Consider the following 25,601-nt stretch of genomic DNA (forward strand, 5'->3'; position numbering starts at 1 on the left):
AATGGTAGTCTATACATTACCAACAACAGGTGGCAATGTAAGCTGGAAGGAGACAGCAGTATTAACTTTTTTGTGACTTTTTTTAACATACAAATTCCTTAAAATTTTCGTTTTGTTTATTTCATTAATTATGAAGGAGTATTTATAGTATGCATTATAAGTGAATCATGGGAAAAGGAGATTTATATAGTCATGAGTAGCTGTCACTGAACAAATATAAATGGTAATGCTTATATTGACTTCATTACTGCAAAGAATTTACTGGGTTTTTATTGTGATACTTGATTCCATCAGGAAAGTACTCTTTTTGTTATTCTTTTGCAGATACGGGATGATAATAAAAGGCATCATCCTTGTCTTGTAGAATTCTCAAAACTGCCTGAGACAGAGAAGAATTATAATCTACAAATGTCAACTGAAACCCTCAAGTGAGCTTTAAATAGAAAAGAAAATAAAGTTTTTAAATTTTATTTTTATTTAAGTGCATCATACTATTGTAAGATATCAAAACCAGTCAAACATCTCCTTCAAAGATATTCTGCTAACTTTACTAGAAGTCTCAGGAACCTAATCAGACTGATGTAAAAAAACTTTTGTCTCTGCAGACAAAGAAAAAAACACCACCAAATCCTCTTGGTTTTAATAAAGTGGTAGAAATCTCAAGTCAAAAATTTGTGCCTTTCTAGTCTTTGAAGGGCTTATTTGTTATCTCTGATACATTAAAATATTTGTGGTTTTAAATACCATTATTTTGGATTACTTCCGTATTTTTAAATATAATTTCTTCTGCATATATTTACAATGCATGAGAACTATAATGTCGTGTTTAACTAATGCCATTTTTATGCCAGAACCCTTTTGGCCCTTGGATGTCACATTGTTCATGCTCATCCAGCAGCTGAGGAAGATCTTAAAAAAGTCAAACTTCCAAAAAAGTATGTACCTTATGGTAACAGTTACAGATTATAATATTTATTATAAATGTAAAATATTTTGTGTTCATTTAAAGTATACTGGATATCAACCCCATACATTACAGATCTCTGGTTAGGCCTTTACTTGGCTGTGATGATGTTGGAATGTGAATACTACTGTGCTACATCACCTCCTGAAGCTGTTGAGAGGCAGAAACAGTCGCATACAGACAATTGTAGCAGTGTTACATCACCCTAGAACAGAGACTCCAAAGCTAAATACAAAATTGCAGTGCTTTTCTGTCTCATAGTAAAGAACAGTCTAGTCATATGATGGTAAATCTATTTACTTGAAAGACAGTTTACTACTTTACCACAGGAGACAGAAACAGCAAGTTGGACACTGGCCATTTCACATCAGTTTATCAACATACCATATGTCTTTTTTTCCTGAAAGAAATTTATCCATGAAAAACAAAGTCAGTTGTTTAAAGTGAGCAGTAAAATACATAGTTTTATGATGAGAGATGGTAATCTTGATTCAGTTGATGGCCTTAATTAAAGAAAGTCAAATAGAGCTTTTCTCAAGATCCATACTGCAGGCAGTCTATCATAATACTGGTTTGCTATTATTCTCTTGTTGCCTATATGGAACATCCTAATTAATGGAAACTAAATGACTTGAGCAAAAGAGAATCTAAGTATGTCTAAAAGAACAGGTTGTCCTTATACAATATGGAAGGGCTGGAGAAGATAATGGCTACTGCTGAAAAATTACTAAACATTTTATTCAGCCAAAAAGTGGTAAGAACAATAGTTAAAATTTTTTTCTTCTGTTGGAAAAAATGGTAATGCAATCCTTACAGAATAGTTAATTAAAATACCATACTTAATGATACATAAGAGAGTTTCATAAGAAGTCATCATAAAGATCATTAAAATAGAAATTACTTGAAATGTTTAAATGACAAATATATATATATGTAAAGTAGTCGCTCAATAAAAATTTTGTTGCTTTATAGCAACATTTTAGGCATGTAAATATGGATCTGAGTCACATTTAATTAACTATTGTGCAAGTAGGTGGAAAATGAGATGGTGTAGATGACTAGAATCCAGTTTATATCCTGGTCAATAACCAAACACAATGGAAGATTTTTGCAAAGAAAAGGTGAGAGTAGGAGATTGCAAAGTGGAAAGAGATAGTGATTTCCACCCTGTGAATGCCTCATAGAAAGATTTCAATACCATAACTGACTATCTTGACTATCTGTTTTGCTTTGTTGACTTACAGTTACATGATGTCAAATGGATATAAACCTGCCCCTCTTGATCTTTCTGAAGTGAAATTGTTACCTTCTCAGGAATTTCTAGTTGACAAATTAGCAGAAAATGCTCATAATGTCTGGGCAAAAGATAGAATAAAGCAAGGATGGACCTATGGCATTCAACAGGTAGGTACTTCTTTACATGCATTTGGAATAAATAAAGAATATGAGATTTTTTTTATTTCAGAACATCATTTGGGAGGAAGTGCTAGTTAAAATGACAAATGCTGACTGTCCTGTAATAATTGGAAAGCGAGAGGGGGTTGGGAGCAGGGAAAGAAACCCTACATATAAAAGTCTGGATTGTCAGACCTGTATGGTTGCAGCTGCTGGATGTATGAGAATATATTTCCACCCTTCTCCTTCATTCTTGTGTTTTGGTTTTCAGTGTTATTAACAGATAATTAACCGAGCTTGCATTCATAGATCTCTTCTTCATTAATGCTGCTTCTCTTCTGTAATCATTACATGATGCCAAAGTGCACTCTGTCTCATTATTCAAAGACTTTGTGATGTCTAAACAGACTTTTCTTCTTGTTGGTTTTTATAATTGCTTTCAGGATCTCAAGAACAAACGTAATCCTCGTCTAGTGCCATATGCATTATTAGATGAACGCACTAAAAAATCAAACAGAGACAGCCTCCGTGAAGCTGTCAGAACATTTGCAGGCTATGGCTATAATATTGAGCCACCTGACCAAGAGATAGGTATGTATTTTCAATGAGAATCATGGCCTTTTTTAGTGACATTTATAGTTTCATTCTATTACTAAAAGAGGGGTTTTTTTCCTCTGTTTATTTTTACAGCTGATCAAACAGTGGAAAAAGTCAGCATTGACAAGATACGATTTTTCAGAGTAGAACAATCCTATGCAGTGAAGTCTGGAAAGTGGTACTTTGAGTTTGAAGCTGTGACAGGTGGAGACATGCGTGTTGGCTGGGCCAGGCCAGGCTGTCGACCTGACATAGAGTTGGGAGCTGACGACCAAGCATTTGTATTTGAAGGAAGCAAAGTCAGTACACCTTTACCTCTTTTGATCTATGAACAGCATAGACAGAGAACTACAACATAGGTTTCCTCTGTGTACTCCACATCAACTACCAGCACATTTTTGATTTGCATAAAGATATCTCTGAGCTTTGTTTCACACTAGATAGTACCTCCATTTTGGTTCTGGTCATGAGATTATGCTAACAAAGAAGTGTTGTTTTATATGTATCTTCCTAGGCTATACCAAACTAAGTACAGAAGTCTGTCATAATTATAAACGAGATACAGCATTCACTTCCATTTTTTATAAGTGGTGTTTTACAAAAATCAAAAAAGGTTCTTCGTTAGCTGTGAGAACCACAGTCTGTTTTCCTTTGTCTGTTTTTTCTGGTTTCTGCATGTGCTTTCTTTCCGAGCTTGACTCCTAAAGGACCAGAAGGATGACCCTGTGTGTAGGAAGTTGAATCCAGTGAACAGTAGTTATCAGGTTCCAAATTGCTGAAGCTAGGGTGCCTTACTCTCTCCATGTCCCTGTTATTTCCAAGGCAAACGTCACGATCATTACTGTTTGCAAACTGTGTTAAGATCCTGGACAATGAAATATCTGGGTTTCTTTATTTATTTTGTATTTAATTTTTCATTTTAACACTGTATTTATTTCTTTGTTTTAACATTTAGGGCCAGTGTTGGCATCAAGGCAGTGGATTCTTTGGACGAAGCTGGCAATCAGGAGATGTGGTTGGTTGTATGATAAACTTGGATGACAAGTCAATCATCTTTACTCTGAATGGAGAGTTGCTTATAACCAGTAAAGGCTCAGAACTTGCGTTTGCTGACTTTGGAATAGAAAATGGTAACTTCCCCTTTAAAGTCACATGGTTATTAGAAGACAAAATAATAAAACAAACAGAAAAACTAGTCTTTCATGACTCAGTGAGCTGAGAAATCATATTCCACTGATATGAGCCTTCAGACTGTGCTATACATTAACTTCACAAAAATTTATTTTGAGAGTGGTTGTGTGGCACAAACTGAATTGATTTTCTCCTTTAACCACATTAATGGGGTTTCTAGCAGAGTGGATAAATTTTCTCACTGTTTCTAGGCTTTCTCTCAAGACTTCAGTGCTAAGAAGAAGTGGTAATAATAAGCATCCTGAAAAATTACCAAAATCTGAAAAGGTAGTCTCTGATAATCTCACTGGAGCGTAAATATATTATGTTCATGTCTGTGAAGGACAAAATGAGTACTGTGTGGTGAGAGTCTACATCAAAAGAAAGACCTTTGCAACATGAGTCTAATCTTTATTTTCTTTCTCTCTCCTATTCATAACTTATCCAAATATCCTATTTTCCTGAGATATTTTTCCTCTTTTGTTTTTGGCCTTTGATTTTTCAAAAAAGTAGTATCTATATGATTGTAGTAAAAGAGTTTGAGGAATGTTTTCAAACTGGTTTGCTTTATGTTTCCATTGACTTTTTCTTTGTAAGTGTATCTCCTCCAATCAGTAATACCTTCATACCTCTTAGTAATTACCAGAAAACTTTGCAGTTGCTCACTGCTCTTCTTTGATCATACCATTGATAGAGTTTTTATAAAGGTAAAGAATGAGGACTGCCTTAACAAAGCTGTACTGAAGTCTCAAAATTCAGGAGAGAAAATCTCTCCTTTAGAGGCTGAATGGTTGGCTTTTCCCTAATCTTGCTCTGAATTCTGGTTTTTTTGGGAAATGGTGAAATAAATCAAGAGCCTTTCATCCCTGTCTAAACCTATATAGAGATGAAAGAGCTGAGTCATAAAAAATGCTAGCATTAAAGGTGTGTGTATTTGTCCATTGTGAATGAAGAAGGAATGAAGACTGGCAAAAAAGAAAATTTTACCTACTGACGATAAAGTAAATTTTGGACAAATGTATTGAGATATTGAACCTCATCTCAAAGTCCTTTTGAAAATTTTGTGCCCTCAGAAACCATACTTAACTTTTGTTAATAACTTTGACCTAACCACGGCTGGCTTCCAGTGACCAGCTTGATGTATAAAGCCATGTTTATTTGTCTAAAAATGAGAAAGTTAATAAATATAAATGCAATAGTGCCTAAGTTCTCAGGGGTTTTGGTAGCTACTCTATTGAACTTAGACATTTGTAGTTAAGGTGGCTTTAAATCCTTGCTACTGTCATCACTTTGTGTGCATTACTTGTAGGAGCTAAAGTTTCGTTCACATTCGATGGATCGACAAGAAAGAATGTCCGGTTTTAAACTAAGTTATTAAGTTTTGTTGGTTTTTTTTTTTCTTTAGGTTTTGTTCCAATCTGTGCCCTGGGCCTATCTCAGATTGGTCGCATGAACCTCGGAATGGATGCCAGTACATTCAAGTATTATACGATGTGTGGCCTCCAAGAAGGTTTTGAACCTTTTGCTGTTAACATGAACCGAGATGTTGCTATGTGGTTTAGTAAACGCTTACCAACATTTGTCAACGTGCCAAAAAATCATCCTCACATTAAGGTAACGTTACATGTCAGGGAGACACCTGTTCAACAATTGTTTGTTTAGCAAGCTGAGACATTAAACCCTTACTAATACTTACTGTCATCAGATAGTCTGTCATATTACTCTATTAAGTAACTCTTAGGTAATTCCAGATGATCTTGTCTATCTTGTTTTTCATTTATGGTAGTATGGATTCCTATGGATATACCTATCTGGTTTATTATATGACTTAATTTGTGTTAGGGTTAGCTACTGGAAACATGTTAGTTATGGGTTTTTTTCTATTCTATCTTACATGCACTTTCGCTTTCTAAGCCTTCTCTACTATAAATTTTTCTTAAATATCTGACAATTGTTCAGCTGAAGTCTGAGGGCGTTTAAGTATACCTGTGGTGTCACAGATTCTTTCATTGTGATGCACCAGTGATAAGAAATCCAAAACTCTCTAACTAATCTATACTAGAACAAAATAATATATTCTGTCTTTTCTATAAATTGTTTCAAATTAATATATTTCAAAATTATATGTTTGAGATCCTGATGAGATTTTTTACTACAATCTCTCTAGACCATTTACTTTAATTTAGATGTAGCCAATTATTCTCTAATTATTGTCTCTGAAAATTTCACTGAATTCCAACTAAATTATTTCAGCTTTTTTTTATATTTTTTCAGTATTATTTCATCACTATTCTTGTCTTTAAAAGTTTTTACAATATTTCTCTCACTGAATTTGAAAATGCATTTTTTCAGCTCAAGGGAAAGTAGTATAAGACACGAAGTCTGTAATGACCCTCTGAACAATTCTAATTGATATTTCTTCTCATTGTGGTGAAAACTTACTGATTCTTGTAATGCAGTTTTTCAATGAATTGTGTACTCAAAATGAATTATTTTAATAAACTATATTTTAAAATCATTTTTTTTACTCTTGAATGGAACATTTTGAAAATATTTTCTGTAGTCAGGATATACTGAAGCTGTTGATTCCCTTGCTTTTCAGGTTAAATTCAGTGTCAGAGAACAAAGCTGCATAGTTTTGAAGATAATAAATTACGAAAAATTTAAGTTTCCTCTTTCAATTTTCTCATCCTCTAGTTGCTTTATGGAAGTTTTCAACATTTTTTGGATAGAATAATTTAAAAATATTTCTGTTATTTTTAGATATGGAGAATTGATGGGACCATTGAGAGTCCACCTCGGTTAAAAGTTACTCACAAAACATTTGGCACACAGAACAGCAATTCAGACATGATATACTGTCGTTTGAGTATGCCCATTGAGTTCCACTCATCATTCAACTTCGGCATGGGTGTGGAAAATGCCTCGTCTGATGTTTTCCAAAAACGGTTAGACTTGGGTTTGGTTATCCTATTTCATGCTTTCAGTGTAAATGTATTGTTATATTATTCTTTATTATTGTATACTCAAAATTTCTGTGCACTAAGAACAGATTACCATAAAATGCTTTGTCCAGACAAGAGAGAACCTTTTCTAAATAGGTGCATCACAAGTTCTATAGATCTTTACCTAAACAGAATTTTTTTCTGAATTATTATGATTTGCAAATGCTAACCTGGAAAACTAGCTCAGAGTCTTTGGCCCTTTGGATTATTGCTCATCAACATTATTGCTCAATAGCTCATTGTTACCAGAAAAGTGCCTAATTCATTAAAAGAAAAACAATGGTGGGACAGGTTTTTAAAGATACCTGGTATTAATGGGTCCTGCACATTTCAGAGGTACCTCTATCTTTATTTTGCTGCCATAAATCTGCCTCTTCTCCCACTTTCTACCTTAATTGCAATCAACTATTTTACTTGTATATTTGTATCCTGTACAGTCTTCGCTAATGTATACTCAGTACCAAGCAAATTAGCTAACTTACAGTAGTTAGCTTTTAAGTATACTTAGTCTAATAATGACTAATTTTTTACTTCTTTTTAAAAAAGTATTTACTGATTTTCCTTTATCTGTAGAAAGCACAGCCAAGAAATTGCTCCTCCTTCTACTACGGTAAGTAAGTATATTGACATGCTTTGTGGCAACAAGTTCATTAGCAATCAATCTGTTGAAAGAAGCCTTTTTAATAATTTTTTATGATATAACACTCTTTAGAAATAATGATGTCCAGAGCTGCATGATTTGCAACTTGTAGAAACATAAACCTCATCAACTTAAAACACTAGTGTGTTTATTTAATTTAAGAGTATTTTAAATTACTTATTTGAAGAATGTGAATTACTATTAAAGTTTGATATATAGGAGATTTGATTATTCCTTGATAAAATGCTTTACATTTCTGTTACTAATATGCTCTTTTCCTCCTTTCAGTATTTTTACTCACTACGGATATTTGCTGGCCAAGACCCATCCTCTGTCTGGGTTGGCTGGGTAACACCAGACTATCATTTTTACAGTGAGAATTTTGACCTAAATAAAAATTGTACAGTGACAGTTACTTTAGGCGATGAGAGAGGAAGAGTTCATGAAAGGTAAGGAATTATTTATAATGTATGAAAGTTTTTAGTTTAATATTATTTAAAACTCACATGTTCATGAGCTTTATGATATTTTAAATATTAATTTAAACTAATAAGAAAATTGATTATGGAGTGTGAGTTTTCTGTGTTCATTTATATATGAATATGTTTTAGATAGACATGTTAAAGTGAATTTATCATTAATGTTCTCTTGCAAAGAAAATTTATTTTGGAAAGAATTTTAAATGAAAAATGCTTCTTTAATTTAATGTCTATATTTACTAATTGTGGATGAAGCAGTTTGTTTAACTATAACTTACAAGTGCACACAGAAGTCTGTGAATTTTTTTCGTAACTATGATAAAGAAAAAAAAGGTATTCCTCCCCTGAAAAGTGCATGTTCACCAAGTTCAGTGTGACCTATGCTTTGTTCTTGTTGCTCTTTCAGTGTGAAGCGGAGCAACTGCTACATGGTCTGGGGAGGAGATGTGATTGCTAATTCCCAGAGATCAGGTCGCAGTAATGTTGATATAGAAATTGGATGCTTTGTTGACCTGGCTACAGGAATGGTGTCATTCACAGCCAATGGAAGAGAGCTTGGCACTTGTTATCAGGTATTATCTGATTTTCAGGAGGCTATCTAGTGAGATTCTTGTTTTTATGCTACCTCTCTTTTCCAGAAATCTAACTGGACATCATTTGAGTGATGATAATAGGTTTTCCTATAATCATTCTGGTTTTCCCTCTTTTTCTCACTTCTTATAAGGCTATGTTTTTTTGAGTTGTTTAAATATGTTAGGATAAATATTTTTTTTACATCTCTGTGTGGTTGATAATCTTGATTAATAAAGTTAATTCTTTAAATTATTTTTTCAACTGAATCTGTTATACAATAAAGGGGAAATAAATATTTAAACTAGCAGAAGGTCAAAATTAGGCTTTATATATAATTTTTTATATGAATTGAGAAGAAAAATTTAGTTCATTATTACCAGGGTTTGCATCTTCTGCAGATAGCTGTGATTTGGTGACCTTCTGAATTGATAAGTTTCAAAACCTAAAATTCAAATATGCATTAATGCAGAAAGGCAAAATAAGTGGGGTGGGCCGTAAATGCTATTAATACCATCAAAACATGGTGTCGTTTTAAAAATGGATCAGTGGCTGACAGGAGTTTTCAGCACCAGATTGTTGAGGTTTCCTCTCAGTAGGATCAGTTGTCCATAGTAAATCACTCACTGTAGAAGAGGTTATCCAGTATTAGCAACAATTCATTGCTTTCTTCTATGTCAGCCCCTCAAATGTGTAATAAAGATAAAACTAAAATGTTATTTAACTAGATTTAGTGGAACCTTTATACTGACTCCATTGAAAATGGATGTGGCAGGGTTGCACACAGCCTGTACGTGGGGATGGGAGGTTATCTAGTAATAGTGATTTTGGAATATTTTGTAAGAGTGGTGAGTAACTTCAGTGCCATGCTGGGAGAATATTGAATGTCAGCACACTGGCAAAAGAAAACAGGTGGTCAAAGTGCTTAAGTGCAGCTTTGTTGTTTTTCTAACCAGATACAAATCAATACGAAAGCTTCTGAGAAAAGCTATGAAACTTTGGTGTGTTTCTTTGCAGTGGATGTTTGTGGGGGTTTTTTTCACAGACAACCTTTTACTGTTCTTGTAGGACATGTATGAAAGACAGATGTGGAAGATGCACATTATTGAATTTAGTGTAAATAACACTTTTAGACTTTTCTTTATATGACTTGCAATTAATAGAATAATTTTCTCTGTACTAAATTTAAATCTCAGAAAGTACCATAATTTCTCCTCTGTTTCCTCTCTTTTTCATGGAAAAACACCTGAAGTTGTTTTAGGAAATATTTTCTCAATAAACATGTTACACCTGATCTGCTGAAAAATGAGACTATCCAGCATTTTATATCAATATAAAATAGTATAACCCAACAAGATTATTACAAATAAGGGAGAAATATTTTTTTAATTTTAGCTTACTTTGAGTAATTTAATTATTTAGTCTCTTTTTAAAAGCAATGAAAATAATATTATGTAGTTTTCATTTCCATGTCTTGAATATTTTACAATAAAGTAAGACCTTTAAAATATTTTACTAAATCAAATCTCTCACTCCAACTGCCAGAACTAATTTATATTTTTTTGGTCTAGGTAATTATTCTAGTCTTATAATAGTTTGCATACATTTTTCAGTTTTCTTAACTGAAATAGAAGGACAATATTTGTTTGCTGCTTTCATTTTAAAAGACTTATAGGTCAACATATTTAATAGAGGAAATTAATTTTTCTGTAGTTCTTGATCTGACTATTGAATGCCAAGGTGATATTCAGAAATAAACCCAACACAACAACCGGAACAGAATGCCTCTTTTTCTGGACTTGGAGTTGTGGTTTTTTTAACTTACCAAAATTTTTTAATGTTAATACCTACCCCTATATTATTTTGTCTATGCCCATAGTCATAGTCCTGAGAAAACAGTTTTTGATAGATCAGATCATTGTCCTCAAAGTTAGGAGTTGTGCTCCTTCACAGCACAAATATTGTAGTTGTGTTTATTATGTACAACATCTGTACGTGATACAATGCACCATGATGTGATTAATATATTTAATTCAACTTCTGAAACTTTGACTTAATTGCAGAGATGTACTTTTTTCATCCACTCTGGAGCACTGAATTTTTAAAATAATATACTGTTCTATAATGATAATTTTAGTTCTTTATTTCATGGAAGTGGTTCCTCCTATAAGTGTTGAGAGCACATAAGGCTACAAACACCTGTCTCAAAAACCAGGTGGTCCTATAACAATAACTGCAAATATTTTACTATATTATAGGTAGACACTATTCAGCACTTTATTTAGTAAAGTATATAAGTTATTTGGTAATGAAGTGTAAAGTATGCAGTATTTATTTTATATCATATTCAGAGAGAATTTTTTTCCATTTTTAATTTTTAAAAATTTTTCATCTCATTTCACTTCTAGGTTGAACCAAACACAAAGCTTTTTCCAGCAACGTTTTTACGGCCTACAAGCACTAACTTGATTCAGTTTGAACTTGGTAAATTAAAGGTAGGAAGTATTTTTGTATTCTATAGAAAGACAGTCTTTATGTAAATGTTCTCTTAAATCAAATCTGTTTATTTCCATGCAAATTCCTGCTCAGTTAAATTTGTTTAGGAAGGTTGAATCAAAGGCATGACTTGCAATTTGACTTTTATGTTTACGTCTGTAAATGTTGTTATTATATGCAGTTAATTGGTGATTTGCAATCGTCAAAATAAACGAATATTATATGAGGATAACACCATTAATGTTGGGGGATTTTAATGGATTTGGTTTGTTGCAATAACTTCTATCTTTCTGTGATTTCCTTGTTATTTAAAAGTTATATTTCTTTTTGGTGTTATGGGTTTATTGATTATTACATGCTTCAAAAATAAATAATATGTATATTTGTTTCAGAATACCATGCCTTTATCAGCAGCGATATTTAAAAGTGAAGAAAGAAATCCTATTCCCCAGTGCCCCCCTCGCCTTGATGTACAAACGATTACCCCTGTTTTGTGGAGCCGGATGCCAAACAGCTTCCTCAGAGTAGAAACGGAGCGGGTCAGTGAACGTCATGGCTGGGTTGTACAGTGCTTGGAACCTCTGCAGATGATGGCACTTCATATCCCAGAAGAAAACCGGTACCTTGATAATGAGATAAAATTGCTTGATGTGGACAAAATATAATGAAAAAAGATGTCAGTGTATTGATTAAACCTGCCTTGCTGAGTATTTACCTTATAGCTTTTGAGAATTTCTGGTCTTACCTGATATCGTATCAGATATTATTGTATTCATGAAACCTAAGTAAATACAGGAGACTGAATTTTAATGACATGTACCAAGTTTTGCATACATAGAACAAAGCATGACTGTTTGATTTTATTTAAATTGAAATAGCATTTCTTAAATCTGTACGTCTTTAACAATGGAGATTTTTCTCAGCTTGAGAAAAACAAGCATAAAGAACGTGCAAGTACTATTTTGCCAATTTTTTCTGTAATAGAAACCTGTAATCTCTTCCTGCTTCATCTGCACTGAATTTACATGACTTAAGTTCTTATGTTCTTATTGACAAGATCATGCCTTTCTTTGATTTTTCATTAAGTTTTATCTTCAGAGTGAGGATAATAAAGATCTGTCTAAATGTCAAATGTCATAACCAGTGAAAAATCAAGCTATCAGCAAAAGCATAGTAGAAAGATAATTTAACAGCTGTACTTTTGTTAGTAATTATTCAATTTCTTTTAATGAGTCAAAAGTCAATTTTATTTATTGTTAATAAAACTGAATTCAAGGAAAGAGTGGAAAATATTGGTCTTGTGGAAAAAAATGAACCAGAAATTCTGAGTAAACTACAAAGGCACTATTTAGGAATGGTAATAATTCAGATTTTCAGCAAGCCTAAAAAATCTATTTTAAAAAAAAGTTCTAATTTCCAATAGATTCCAAAGAGCCTCCATCTTAGATTTTGGGGTTTTTTTTCCTATGGAGTAATAATTTTAAACAGTCTCTATAGCTTATTCCCACCATCTACTGTGTTTTAATGATGCACATACTAAGATTAATTAGTATCAATTTTTATATTAGTGATTTGAAGAGGAAGTGACCAAAATATTCAGAGATTATAAAACTTTCATTTTTCAAAGTATTTATTAATGGAATTGACTGGTGTTTTGTTTCTTTATTTCATAACAGATGTGTTGATATTTTGGAACTGTGTGAACAAGAAGATTTGATGATGTTTCACTACCACACTCTAAAGCTCTACAGTTCAGTTAGTGCTCTAGGTAACACTAGAGTTGCTTATGCACTTTGTAGCCACGTGGATGTGTCTCAGCTATTTTTTACAATAGACAATCAATATTTACCTGGACTTCTACGTTCTGGTTTCTATGACTTGCTCATTAGTATTCACTTGGAGCACGCCAAGCAAGCCAAGCTCATGATGAGCAATGAATTTATCATTCCAGTTACAGATGAAACTCGAAATATTAAATTATATCCCGATGAAACAAAGAAGCATGGTTTACCTGGAGTAGGGCTTAGCACCTGTCTTAAACCAGACTTTAATTTTTCTACTCCATGCTTTATTGCAACCAGTGAAGATCATCAGACATCCATCCCAGAGATACCCCTGGAGATACTTAAATCCAAGGCCATAAGTATGTTAACAGAGGCAGTGCAGTGCAGTGGGAGTCATATACGAGACCCTGTTGGAGGACAGGTTGCATTCCAGTTCGTTCCTGTTCTTAAACTGATAGCAACATTGCTCATAATGGGTGTTTTTGATGATGATGATGTGAAGCAGGTGTTACTCCTCATTGATCCCACTGTGTTTGGAGATCACAAGGAAGAAACAGAAGAGAGGACAGAGAAGGAAGAAGTGACACAAGTTGAAGAAAAAGCTGTAGAAGCTGGGGAGAAAGCAATCAAACAAACAAAAGCTCCTGCAAAGGGCTTGTTGCAGACAAGACTACCAGAATCTGTGAAGCTTCAGGTGATCATTTATTATAAATATGTTACTTATATTCTACTCTTGATAAAAAAAGATCGTGTTCTTTTGTCTGTTCTCTACTTAATGAGATTTGAAGTTCTGAAGGTGTTTAATTCCACTTTGTCTTAAAACCTCAAATTCATAAAAAAAAAAAATTATGATGATGCACTTCTACATCTATCTACACTCAAATAGATTTGTGAATACATACTTATTTCATAAAAGCCAGAGGGTTATACAAAGTTATCTTTAAAGGACCCTTCCAAGCCAAACTAGTGTGTGATTTCTAGATATTTTGAGTGCATGGAGTGATAGATTGTGTGTGCAATATATTATCAATCAGATAATGAAACCACCATTTTTGTATCCCTTATGGTGTTGAAACAAAAGTATGGGAAAAATGCCTCTCATTTTTACAGTCTGATGCAGTGTATAGTATGTGCTCAAGTTCTCCCCCAGAGTTTGTAAAGCTGTTGATATTGTCTGTTTTCTCTATCCTAGATGTGTCATTTACTCAATTATTTTTGTGACTGTGAACTACAACACAGAGTGGAAGCAATTGTATCATTTGCAGACCGTTATGTATCCAAATTGCAGTATAACCAGAAATACAGGTACAATGAGCTCATGCAAGCCTTGAATATGTCTGCTGCCTTGACTGCCAAGAAGACTAAAGAATTTCGGTCTCCTCCTCAGGAGCAGGTAATATTTAAAAAAAAAAGAAGATTGAATTAAAGATTAAAAAAACTCCATGATGACCAAATAAAGTCCTGACTTGCTGGAGAACCAAAATTAATTTGAAAATAAATTTATTCCATGCCACAAAATACTGAATATCAAAATGTTGAAACTTGTGTTCTAGAACTTATGTTGTAAATTAAAATTATAAACAGGTTAAGTATGGCTATGTACTAGAGTAAGTCCTAGGCTATTTCAGTGTTTTAACTGTGCTTTAAATCCCTTAAAGATTAATATGTTGCTGAATTTTCAACTGGGAGAGGATTGTCCCTGTCCAGAGGAGATTCGGGAGGAGCTATACGAATTTCATGATGATCTCCTAATTCACTGTGGTGAGTGGCAAGTTTTTTATACAAATTTTGTTTGTCTTTTTGGCACTTGACAGATCAGTTGAAAAATATACTAGCATGACAGGTTTTTTTATCAGATGTGCTACTGCCTACAAAGTGACTTTACTGACAAACTTTGGTGTATATTACAAAAATATGGGAAGCCTGTGCATGGTTTTAAGTGTCACTGTTAAATCTCTACTAAATGTTATCTAATATTATTCTGTTTATATACCAGTTTTAGACTTATTGGGGAAAGAAGTAATCCAAAGAAGTAGGCTGGCTTACCTTAAAAAAATTATATAAGCACATGTATGAGTACAAGCAGATAAAAGGTATTGAGAGCACACAATTTCTACAAAGCTGATCATCAGAAATTAAATTTTAAAAAAAGGAGATGTGGAGTTCTCTGCCTGCTTTAGCTTGATTCCCTCTTGTATGCATGACTGTGAGAATCAGTCATTATAAAACACTCTTGCACTGCATACTACAGCTTGAATTGTCCCCACCCATTTAATTTGGATTTTCTGTAAAAATTTATGTGGGTTTTTTGATGTCTATTTTTTGTTAGTTTGAGTTTGTTGAGATCTCAGTCTAATTCAGACAGTCATGAAATTATTAACATTTGTAGTCTGAGTCATCTAATTATTACTGTTCATTGCCAGCAATTATGCAGTTAAAACTGAAATAAACAAGCTTTTTCCATTGACCTACTTGGTAGATATGTTCATGATTACTCTTCCAGCTTATTGCTTAGTTCTATGATTTTGGCATCCATCTTGTCCAAAAAGAAGGGGCCAGCGTCATTACAGTGAGTTGACAGCATCTCAATCTCTTCCCCAGGAAGAGCATGATATTCCTAATGGTTAGTTCTTCTTCATTCACCTTCTTGCTTGATGTCATTATCAAATGTTTACCAATATAGTCTGATAAATCTTCCTTTGCTGGTTGTCTCTAAAACCAATGTTACCTGTAACCAATATTACCATGGAATTGTTCTGTTTTAACTACCTGTAATTAAGTTTCTGTTTTCTGTTAGGAGGCATGGTGCCTCCTATACCATTCTGTGCTTATATTGTTAAGGCTTCTGATATTATTTTGCACTGTTATACCCGAGTACCTTCTTATCATCTCCAGCAATGAGCAAGCTGTGATTTCATGATAAGTCAATTGTAATTTTCCAACTACCTCAGCCAAAGATGAGTAGGTCTGTGGATATCTAAGCTGTGCTCCATCAATTTACTTCTGAGGGTGTTGTACAAGACAGAGTAAGAAGTCCTTAAAATCAAGATTTGTGTCTGTAAGGCAGAAATTTATTTGTTTTTCCACAATCCTCTGTTAATTGTTAGTCATCATTTCTTCTAAGCACTTAACAAAAACTGTTTCTTTCATTCCTTAATTTACAGCCATCTACATTGTTCAGTTACTTAGCCCTTGATCTGACCTCTGGTTTCCAAAGGTAATGCCCATTTGGCAGCATAGAGTACTCTAAGACTCCAGGATGGAGATTATGAAAGCCCTACAGCTTATTGGAAATGTCTTAACTCCACAATCAATTAATTTTAGTTTAAAATCTCGTGGCTGCTACTATCATTGAGTTCGTTTAGCTCCTGTTCACTCTTCATATTTCATGAAATGAGACACTAGTTATTGTATGCATTGGGATTTTGCTTTTTAGGGATGCACTTTTATTATTTGTTTACTACACTGTAAATGTGTATTTTGAATGAGAGTTTGAGATAGAGAAAACACTGTCTCATGATTAAAATAGTTTAAAGATGCTCTGGATATACCATATTCATTACTTTGTACAGATTTATCAGAGGTGGTTGCTGTGGATAAATGCTCCTCATTATCTGTGTCCTGACTTGGTCCTGAAAATCAGTACTAAGCAATCACAGCTGCAGATGAAATGAATATGAGTTCTGCTTGGAATTTTTAATCAGCTTTTTAGTACTAAGTATACTTTGCCATCTAAGTGGAAAACTATGTATGCAATCAAGTAATTAAAGGCTTCTTCATAATGAATATAAGCAAATAGTTACTCAGGCAGTCTTAATCCTAGCACGTCATAACTAGGAGTGGTTAATTTTGCTGGCAAAATAATGGTCCTCTATCATATTTTTATGTGCAATTTCTTGCTTATAAAAAGACCCAAACAAATTTACAACATATTTGTTAGCATCTTATCAAACTGACAGTTACCTGGGTTGAAACCATCACAGTGCACAGACCTGTGCCACTTGAAGGAAGCAATTAGCAACATCAGACAGTCAGCTTCTAAAGGGATTGCAACTACAAGACATTGCAGCATGAACAATGAATGATATGGAAGAGTAGATGAGACCCCACCTGGAGGAGTCACAGACCTCATCTACCCCAGTCCAACATTGTTTTAACTCATTATCCCAGTGCCTTTCTTCCTGTCTGTCCATTTCAGCTTCTTCAGAGTTCCTCTCCCAGCGTCCTTCTCTTGTGTCCAGGGCCCAGGTTTTATGTCAGTGCCACATAGTTTGTTCCTTTAATATCCTTGTCTGCTTTCTCTTTCCTTTCATTGCTGGTGACATTTCCAGTTCTTACTTTTCTTCAGACTGACTGTATCCCTTCCTCTTTCTTAACTTTCCATTTTGCCAAGACAGTTCCACTTATCCCATTTCTTAAATTCTCTGTGTACTGTCCAATATAATTTTTGACTTCCTTCATTCTCTCTCAGTGCCCTTGAATTTTATCACTTAGTCGCTCCTAGTCATAATTTCCCTTCCCCCTCTTGTAGCTGCCAGCAGCAAAGCTTCTCTAACTTGATACAACATGTCTGTTCTCATTTCTTTCTTACTTAACTGTTTCAGATCAGTTTTAGCTACTGCAGTTTATTCCTTTCCCCCCTGATTCAAGTTCTAGGTCTAGAATCCTGTTTGAAAAACTTTTCCTTTCCTCAATTTCTCTTTGACAAGCCAACTCAAAAGCATACATTTCAGCTTGGCACAATCTCTGATCTGGAGGGAGCATGCTTAGTTGTTCTTTGCTTCTGCACATAACACATGTGTTGTCTGATGACCACTAAGAGGTGTGAGAGACTTTAAATGGTTGTGAAGCAGTGTAGGGAACTGAACTGAATTAAACTGGTCATTTTACCAGGTATTAAACTACTGGTAAAATGACATCCCATCTCATTATATACATTTTCATGAAAAGCATGTACTACCCACATAATCTCTAAAAGTCTGCCTTCTTACAGCTTTAAATTCAGTGAAAATATTTGTTTATGGCTGCTAAATATCTCGACTGAAAAACTGCACTGTATTGTAGGATACAGCCATACACTACTTTCTTTAGCCTACATTCTGCAATATGAAACAAAGGATTACATATTTAATCAAATATTACTATGAGTCATATTTTGTGTCTAACCAGTTTTATTTTATGCTAAGGTATTCCACTAGAAGAAGAGGAAGAGGAAGAAGAAGATTCCTCCTTGACTGGCAAACTCCGTTCATTAATGTACAAAATCAAAGGTCCACCAAAAGCAGAAAAATTGGAGCCTAAGGAAGAAGAAGAGAAAGCTCCTAGTAAGTTTGCTTTCCATATAAATACTTTCATGATGCAAGTGTTAAAGTCTTAAACAGTCAACAGGAGTGTATTTTCTAATAAAATTTTTAAGGGGGTGAAGGAGGACACTACCTGTTTAAATTTCTTCTGCTTCTTAGAACTATTATTCTGCATACTGAACACCTCAGACACATTTTTAAACAAGAAATTGAAATGACTGGAAAATTTTGGTTCCAGATCATTAACTCTGGGGTTGAAAATTTACATATTCTTTATCAGGACTGTGAAAGGCTAATTATGGCACAATAATCTAGACTCAAGCATTCTAAACTTGAGAAGATCTATTTTTTTTGGGTTTTTTTAATGTAAAAATTCTTCTTTAGAGCTTATCTCCATTTCCTTCAATTACCTGTTCTATTACCCGTTCTTACACACAAATAGAGAAGAATATAAACCCCCCAAAACAGTTAAAATCAGAAACTTCTTATTCTGAGCAGTATTCCTGTACATATCCATTCCCATACCCTCTTCCATAAGACACAAGGGGTGTTCATGACCTATACGGGTGCGATTCATTCCGAGTTTGCAATTCCTCAACTATTTGTGTCAGCTTTCAGTTGAGGCTCTCAGAACAACTTACCTGATTCTCAATGTCACTGTGCTCACATGCCACATGAGAATTCATCCCAGTGAGGGTGATGTGTGGTATGAATCTCACAAACCCTGTCTTTGCTGTTGATATGAGTTTTCAATCTTTAGTAGTGACTAGGGATGGTAAGCAACAAGCAAGGCAAAAAGACAGATTTCTCCAGATCTTTAGGACACATTTTTGTTGAAGTTTCTTATTGTCTTTCTCAATCTAGATTGGGTTTCTAGCCCTAAATTTCTGTAACACCATACAGATATCATGTGCAGAATTCTTCAAGTGAGTTCGGGTTGATCAACTGGTAACAATTACTCTTCTTTTTTTTTCCAAGTTGCTCCATTTGTCAATAGGCCCTTGTACAGATGTGGAATGGTTAATTTATTTCAGGCTCAATAATTAAATCAAGAGCTGTGTTGAGATTAGGCAGCAAAGTTATTTTATAACTCTTACATGAGATGCTTGCTCTGGAAAGCACCTGTGTTTGTCCTGGTCTGAAAGCATATTTTGGTCTGTTAAGCTTGTTACTGAGTTTTAAGTACATTAAATCTTGTAACAATCTGATATGCTGCATGAAACAGGGCTTCATTCTCCAGTGATTCATCTGTTAGCATCTGCTTTCTCTTTAATGGTAGCAGCTACTCAGTATCTGGTAGTATAATTTCTTCACCAGATTTCATGTGGATTCTATTGTCATGAGTCAGGAAGTATTCACTCCTAAAGCCTCGGGGCACATGGTGTTTGGTCCTTAGAACAGAGCAGCTCACTTATTTCATGTACCAGAACTTTGGGTTACAAGAAATGTAGGTTGTAAAATGATCCTACAGTGTCTATTTTTCTACACATTTCAGAGGATTTCTTTAGGTTTGGGCTTCTCCTTGGAGTGATGCATACTACAAATATGCACATGGGTTAAGTCATTGAAAGCATGATGAAAAATAATGTAAATCATATTATATACTTGACTGTAGCTGGACACGCTGAGGTTTTTAGTCCATGTGTGAACTTGCCCTTTATGCATCAGGAAATTTGGAATTCAGAGGTTAAAGGAAATGGATGTCAGAGGTATCCCCAATCCTCTTATGTGCATGAAGAGGTGTGGTGGTGTGCATGATGTGTACCTATTTCCAAGTTTAAAATCTCTGGCCTTGAGTGTCTTGGCACATACTCAGTGTGAATATTTATAAGAAGGAACTATTTACTACAAATAAATCTTCCTTTACTCTAAGCTTACATTAATTTCTTATCACAAATAAGCTTTTATTCAAGTGAGGAATGCCAGCAATTTCAACCTAGTATTAATGATGAATCAGTAAATTTTGTATTTAAAAACAAGTTAGAACTCTGAAAATAAACACATACAGGCAAAGAATTAGTGTTAACAATGATTATAGGACATTTGTAACTATCAAGTCAAAACTGTGATAAGGCATGACATGCCACTAAGAGTAGAGCTATCTCTCTGAAGTACAGAATTTGTTCTCAGAGGTTGAAAGGCTGATTACGGAACAGAACCTCAGAATTAATGAGGGATTTGCATAAATACAATATTAAGTAAGCTAAGAAAGAAGTGTTAGCAAGTGAAAGGATAGTGTAGACACAAACCCCAATGGATCTACACTATCTATGAACACTTTAGTGATGGAAAGTGGAAGGGAGCTGTTCTTGCCATTGGAAGAGTTTGGGAAAGTCAAGGGGTATGTCTGTTGGTGATAGAAGAAAGAAACATGCATTGTTTTAAGAGGTAGGGTGCTTATTCCTGTTCTGCTTGATATCAAGCATGAACATTTGTTAGAACAAGCACTGGAACGTGTGTCTAGTTTTCAGGTAAATTCCGTAAACTTTGAGGTCAGCAAAACTGTTTTCAGCATCACAGAATTTGCACTGTCTACAATGTCTACAGGTGCATCCAGCAATTTTTATTCTGTAGTTCCAAACAATACAAGGTTTTTAGAAAGTGCATTACCAAGTGACAATGACTTGATCTAGAAATAAGGAATAAATCAAAAGTCTAAATGAAACATTTAATTTACAAGGATGATTCTCAAAATCATGGTCAACTTAAAGGTTTTCATCGTCAACAGTGCTGGTGTGGACTTGAACCCTAAATAGATGTTTATTGTTTTCTGTCTGTCAAGAACATTACATTTATCTTGAAAGATCTGAAAGTTGCTTTTCCAATTTAAAAACCCTATTCAGTCTGGTTATGGTTTTTTAAAACTTCTTTGTTGTCTCCTGTTTCACACTTTGCTATAATACATGATTTTTAATGATTTCTGATGGAAGAGCAAGTAACATTTAATGTATTTTGCTTTTAGCTACACTAAAAGAACTCATATCGCAGACAATGGTGCGCTGGTCCCAGGAAGACCAGATCCAAGATCCGGAGTTAGTCCGGATTATGTACAGCCTCCTTCGCAGGCAGTATGACAGCATTGGGGAGCTCCTGCAAGCTCTGAGGAAAGCATACACCATCAGCGCTGCCTCTGTGAAGGACACCATCAATCTGCTTGCAGCGCTGGGCCAGATTCGCTCACTTCTCAGCGTGAGGATGGGAAAAGAGGAGGAATTGCTAATGATTAATGGATTAGGGTATGGAATCAATAGAATTTTGTTTTTAAGTTGGTGTGAAGCTTTTTGTTATTTTAGTAAATCCTGTAATTTTTGTTCCTAAATGAAAATTAATGCTGCACTGAAGTGTGAATATGTACCAGTGATTTACACTTTCACATGTATTTCCAAGGTGGCTCCAACTATCTCCCTAACAGTATCAAAAGGGTCAAAGTTTCTGTGAACTAAGATATTATCTAAAGGAAATGGACTCCTTTTACTACAGTTAAGCCTGATTCTTAAACCTTAATCAAAGAACACATTTTAGCAGCTCTGGAGAAAAAGATGACTAAAATTTTTGCTGGTGTCTATCTATGCTGCATTTCTCCCAAACTTAAAGCCCATTTTAAATTTCGTGTATGAGTGGATAAACTTACTGATGTCTTTTCAATTGGAAATTCAGAAGAAATTTCCTTTATATAGCACCAGATGATGTAGAATATTTTCTGCATCTTTGCTATAAAATCACCTAGGTTGAGCAGTGGTATTGTGATATATTCTTGCACGTTTGTTATTCCTCTTGTGTGACTAAATGCTGTTGGGCCATTTAATGTTGGAAGGAAAATTACCCAATTTGTCCTTGATGCTGAATTTGTAAATTTGCTGAGAATTATATGAGGGATAAAGGATAAATTTTGCCTAAACATGGCATGGATATAAGCGCCTTCTAAAAGATGTTGTATTGAGACTCATCCATTCTCAGTCTTCTGTATTTCTTTAAAGCAGGAATGAGGGCTGTTAGTTGTTATGTATTTTTAAAAGATTGTCCTAAAATGTTAGAAATCCCTGGATTCTGTTGAAATCTAGTCTCTGAATTATTTTGAAACCCATAAATTTTGAAACCCTTAAATCTGGATTATGAAAATAATACAGCAGCTTCTAGAATATGTTGAGAGATTGGTGGGCAAAGTGAAAAAGTTAAAACAGTCCTTCATGATGGACCTGTATGCCACTTCTGACAGAATCTGAAAATAATGATGAAATACATATAACAGATTACCTTAAATGCTAAGTCTATTTATTGTCTTTGTGAACTGAGGAAATTAATTAAGAGGTTACTGCAGAAATATGATTGATTAGATTTCATTTTCTTGAACTCTGTTCTGAACTTAAAACTTAACCTAACAAAACACATTCTTTTCCACTTAGATCATCACAGATTTTTTTTAAATTTAAACAGAACAGATGGTAGGAGCAATTTAGAGATGAAGAATTGCCATCTCAAAATAATTTTGAGGTTAATATTCTTCTTATGAAGAATCTATGAGAATTAGAGGAATGACAACATATTGAAATGTAAAATATTTTGTTCACAGATGCTTTTGTATTATGATGAATTCTAAGAATTTTAAATTATGTTAATACCATGAATGCATATTTCTGAAATCTCAATGCTTCGACTTAAATTTATTTGAGGTTTTTTAAAAGCAAACTGTCTTTTCTTCCATTTTAGGGATATAATGAACAACAAGGTGTTTTATCAGCATCCTAACTTAATGAGAGTCTTGGGCATGCATGAGACTGTTATGGATGTGATGGTAAATGTGCTTGGAGGAGATAAATCTCAGGTAATTTCACCACAATTTGTTCTGTGTTTTGCATTTTGAACCTCTGCAAAAATATATTAGGATGTTTAAGAAGTGGACAAAAATATATCCCATGTAAGCTGGATTTTGCTTGTCCAAATTATAGTATTAATTAATGAAAAATTTATCATTTTTTTATTTTACTAGAGGGAGAAGCCCAGTAGCCTAGCTTTGATTTTAAAACCTGAGATGTTTTAGGTGCTTCATTTTTCTTTTAATTGAATTGTAAGATACTTTGTTTTTAAATTAAATATATACTTTGACTGCATTTATTAGAGGTGTAACTCTGGTAAGAAAATTTACCTCTTCATCTTAAATGAAGTGTTACTACCAATAAATTATCATAAGAGATTAAACCCAGTTTATATTTTAATGCTCAAATTCATGTACTTTAATTGAGCAAAAATTTTCTTGCAGTGTTGTGTTCTCCCTTTTCTCTGTGCCATGCTGGAATATATATATACATGTTATTTTAAAGGCAGAATGGCATAAATTTTGAGAAGCCTAGCAGAAAATCTTCACTCCTGAAGAAAGTGAGAAGTGAAGTGTGCATATTTTCTTTCTTCTCTTTGCTCATGCCTGATAATTTTATGCTGTTGCCTCCATCCCAAAAAGAGAGGTCTCCTCTGATCCCAGTATTACTTATCTAATATCTTTTAGCCTGGATACTCATTTTTCTTATGTACTTGGAACAATTTTCAGCCCAATATTCTACCTTTTGCTTATCTTTTCTCTGTCTTTCAATTTTTCACAACTTGATTGATTTCTATGAGCAGCTGCACCACTCTTTGCCTCTTTAATCAATAATTCTCTTAAATGCTTATACATCGAATCTGCCTACACCATTGCAGTTTTACAAAGTATTCACATATCAGTTTTAGTATTTCTGTTGTATTTCAAGGCAAGTTACAATTAATTATAAAATTATTATTATTTTGCTAATTTATAGGTACTCCAACACCATGGTTTTACAATAACATTTACATAGAGCCAAAGGTGATAAAAAAAGCCCTGAAACCCAAAACAATGACAACCCCCAATGCCTTCTAATTTTATTTAAAATGTTTTCCTATAAAGTTTTAATAACACAGATCTACAAAAATGCTTGACAGAAATTACCATTATATCCTTCAAAGGAAATGCAGACTAGAAAACTGCTTAGTAACCTGGTGTTGTGCTATTAAATGGCTTGGCCACCCAAAAGAACCTATTTTATGTCTCTGTTTTTATGAATTGTATGTAGACAGTATGACTATTTCTTTTTGGTCAGTGTTGTAGCTTCAAGAGATGGAATGAGCAATCATGAAATGTTAACTGTGGCTTAGGGATGGGGCATTTTCCTGGCAGCAGATTGTTTAAGCTAGATCTCCAGCTTCTTAGAATAAATGGTTAATCATGAGGCTGTATTGAGACATACACTGTCTCTGAAGGAACGGTGGGAATGTTAAAACTTGTCAGTTCAAACTGGTATGTCACCTATAGTTCTCTGAAAAATGATTTTTCAACACTTTAATGACCTAATGAATGTGAAAGTTAAAAGGAAATGTGGGTCCTTTCCTAAGTTAGAACCAAACTGTCAGTTGCTTATCACCTTGGTAACTTCACTACACTTTCCTTTTGAGGAGTGCAGGGAGAAGGACTGGAGCAGATTGGTAATTAACATATTTCACTGCTTTGTCAACTTTCCTCTTCAGCAGATCGCTTTTCCTAAGATGGTGGCAAGCTGCTGTCGGTTCCTGTGCTACTTCTGCCGCATTAGCCGGCAAAACCAAAAGGCCATGTTTGAGCATCTCAGCTACTTACTGGAAAACAGCAGCGTTGGACTGGGTATGCCATGCAGCTGCAACACCTAAAAGCAAGAGCAGGAGCAACTGTAATATCACAAGACTGGTGTCTAATTTGGATAGCAGGCTGAAACATGCTTAAACCACCTTGTGGTTTCACCTTTAATTATTTTTTTCCTTTTTTTCACTTCTGTTTCATGCTAATGTGTCTAAAAATTGTGTTAGGAACAGAACAGTCTGAATCTGTGTTTAAAACACCTTAAAAATTAGTATTAAACACATGGTTTGACATTTTTCTGTTCAAAATAGTTGTGGTTTGAAATCTAAGATTAAATTGACTCCTTATGGTGCTTGCCTGCTTCATCTGGTTTAAATTTCCCTGCCTCTACAGTTTAGGCTACTGAAGTAAATTTCATATTTTTCATTTCATTGACTATGTTTTTTAATGCATGTGCATTAGATTTTGTAACACAAGAAAAAATGTATTACCTAGATAGATGGCTACAATAATAAGATATGTCAAGGCAAGATAGCCTGTGATTTCACAGTGATTTAGCTCTTCATGTGTGCATTT

The 25,601-nt window shown here is 34.2% G+C and overlaps 1 protein-coding gene across 13 annotated transcripts in view; it reads left to right on the forward strand.

Moving 5' to 3' along the window:
* RYR3 (ryanodine receptor 3) overlaps nt 1-25,601 on the forward strand; it is a 193,859-nt gene that overhangs the window by 82,107 nt on the left and 86,151 nt on the right. For 9 of the 13 annotated variants that reach the window (XM_064424152.1, XM_064424158.1, XM_064424155.1 and 6 more), the window contains 20 exons: nt 325-428; nt 852-935; nt 2,209-2,368; nt 2,803-2,950; nt 3,050-3,255; nt 3,912-4,086; nt 5,532-5,740; nt 6,890-7,074; nt 7,705-7,741; nt 8,060-8,220; nt 8,657-8,822; nt 11,229-11,315; nt 11,709-11,935; nt 12,993-13,794; nt 14,293-14,493; nt 14,759-14,861; nt 18,287-18,424; nt 21,366-21,639; nt 23,111-23,225; nt 24,938-25,070. In XM_064424152.1, coding sequence (XP_064280222.1) covers nt 325-428; nt 852-935; nt 2,209-2,368; nt 2,803-2,950; nt 3,050-3,255; nt 3,912-4,086; nt 5,532-5,740; nt 6,890-7,074; nt 7,705-7,741; nt 8,060-8,220; nt 8,657-8,822; nt 11,229-11,315; nt 11,709-11,935; nt 12,993-13,794; nt 14,293-14,493; nt 14,759-14,861; nt 18,287-18,424; nt 21,366-21,639; nt 23,111-23,225; nt 24,938-25,070 — 3,715 coding nt within the window. The remainder of the gene's footprint in view (nt 1-324; nt 429-851; nt 936-2,208; nt 2,369-2,802; nt 2,951-3,049; nt 3,256-3,911; nt 4,087-5,531; nt 5,741-6,889; nt 7,075-7,704; nt 7,742-8,059; nt 8,221-8,656; nt 8,823-11,228; nt 11,316-11,708; nt 11,936-12,992; nt 13,795-14,292; nt 14,494-14,758; nt 14,862-18,286; nt 18,425-21,365; nt 21,640-23,110; nt 23,226-24,937; nt 25,071-25,601) is intronic. The other 4 variants (XM_064424154.1, XM_064424157.1, XM_064424162.1 and 1 more) reach the window with 1 other exon arrangement.

This window comes from Passer domesticus, chromosome 6 (assembly GCF_036417665.1).
Source record: "Passer domesticus isolate bPasDom1 chromosome 6, bPasDom1.hap1, whole genome shotgun sequence".
NCBI classification, from domain to species: Eukaryota; Metazoa; Chordata; class Aves; order Passeriformes; family Passeridae; genus Passer; species Passer domesticus.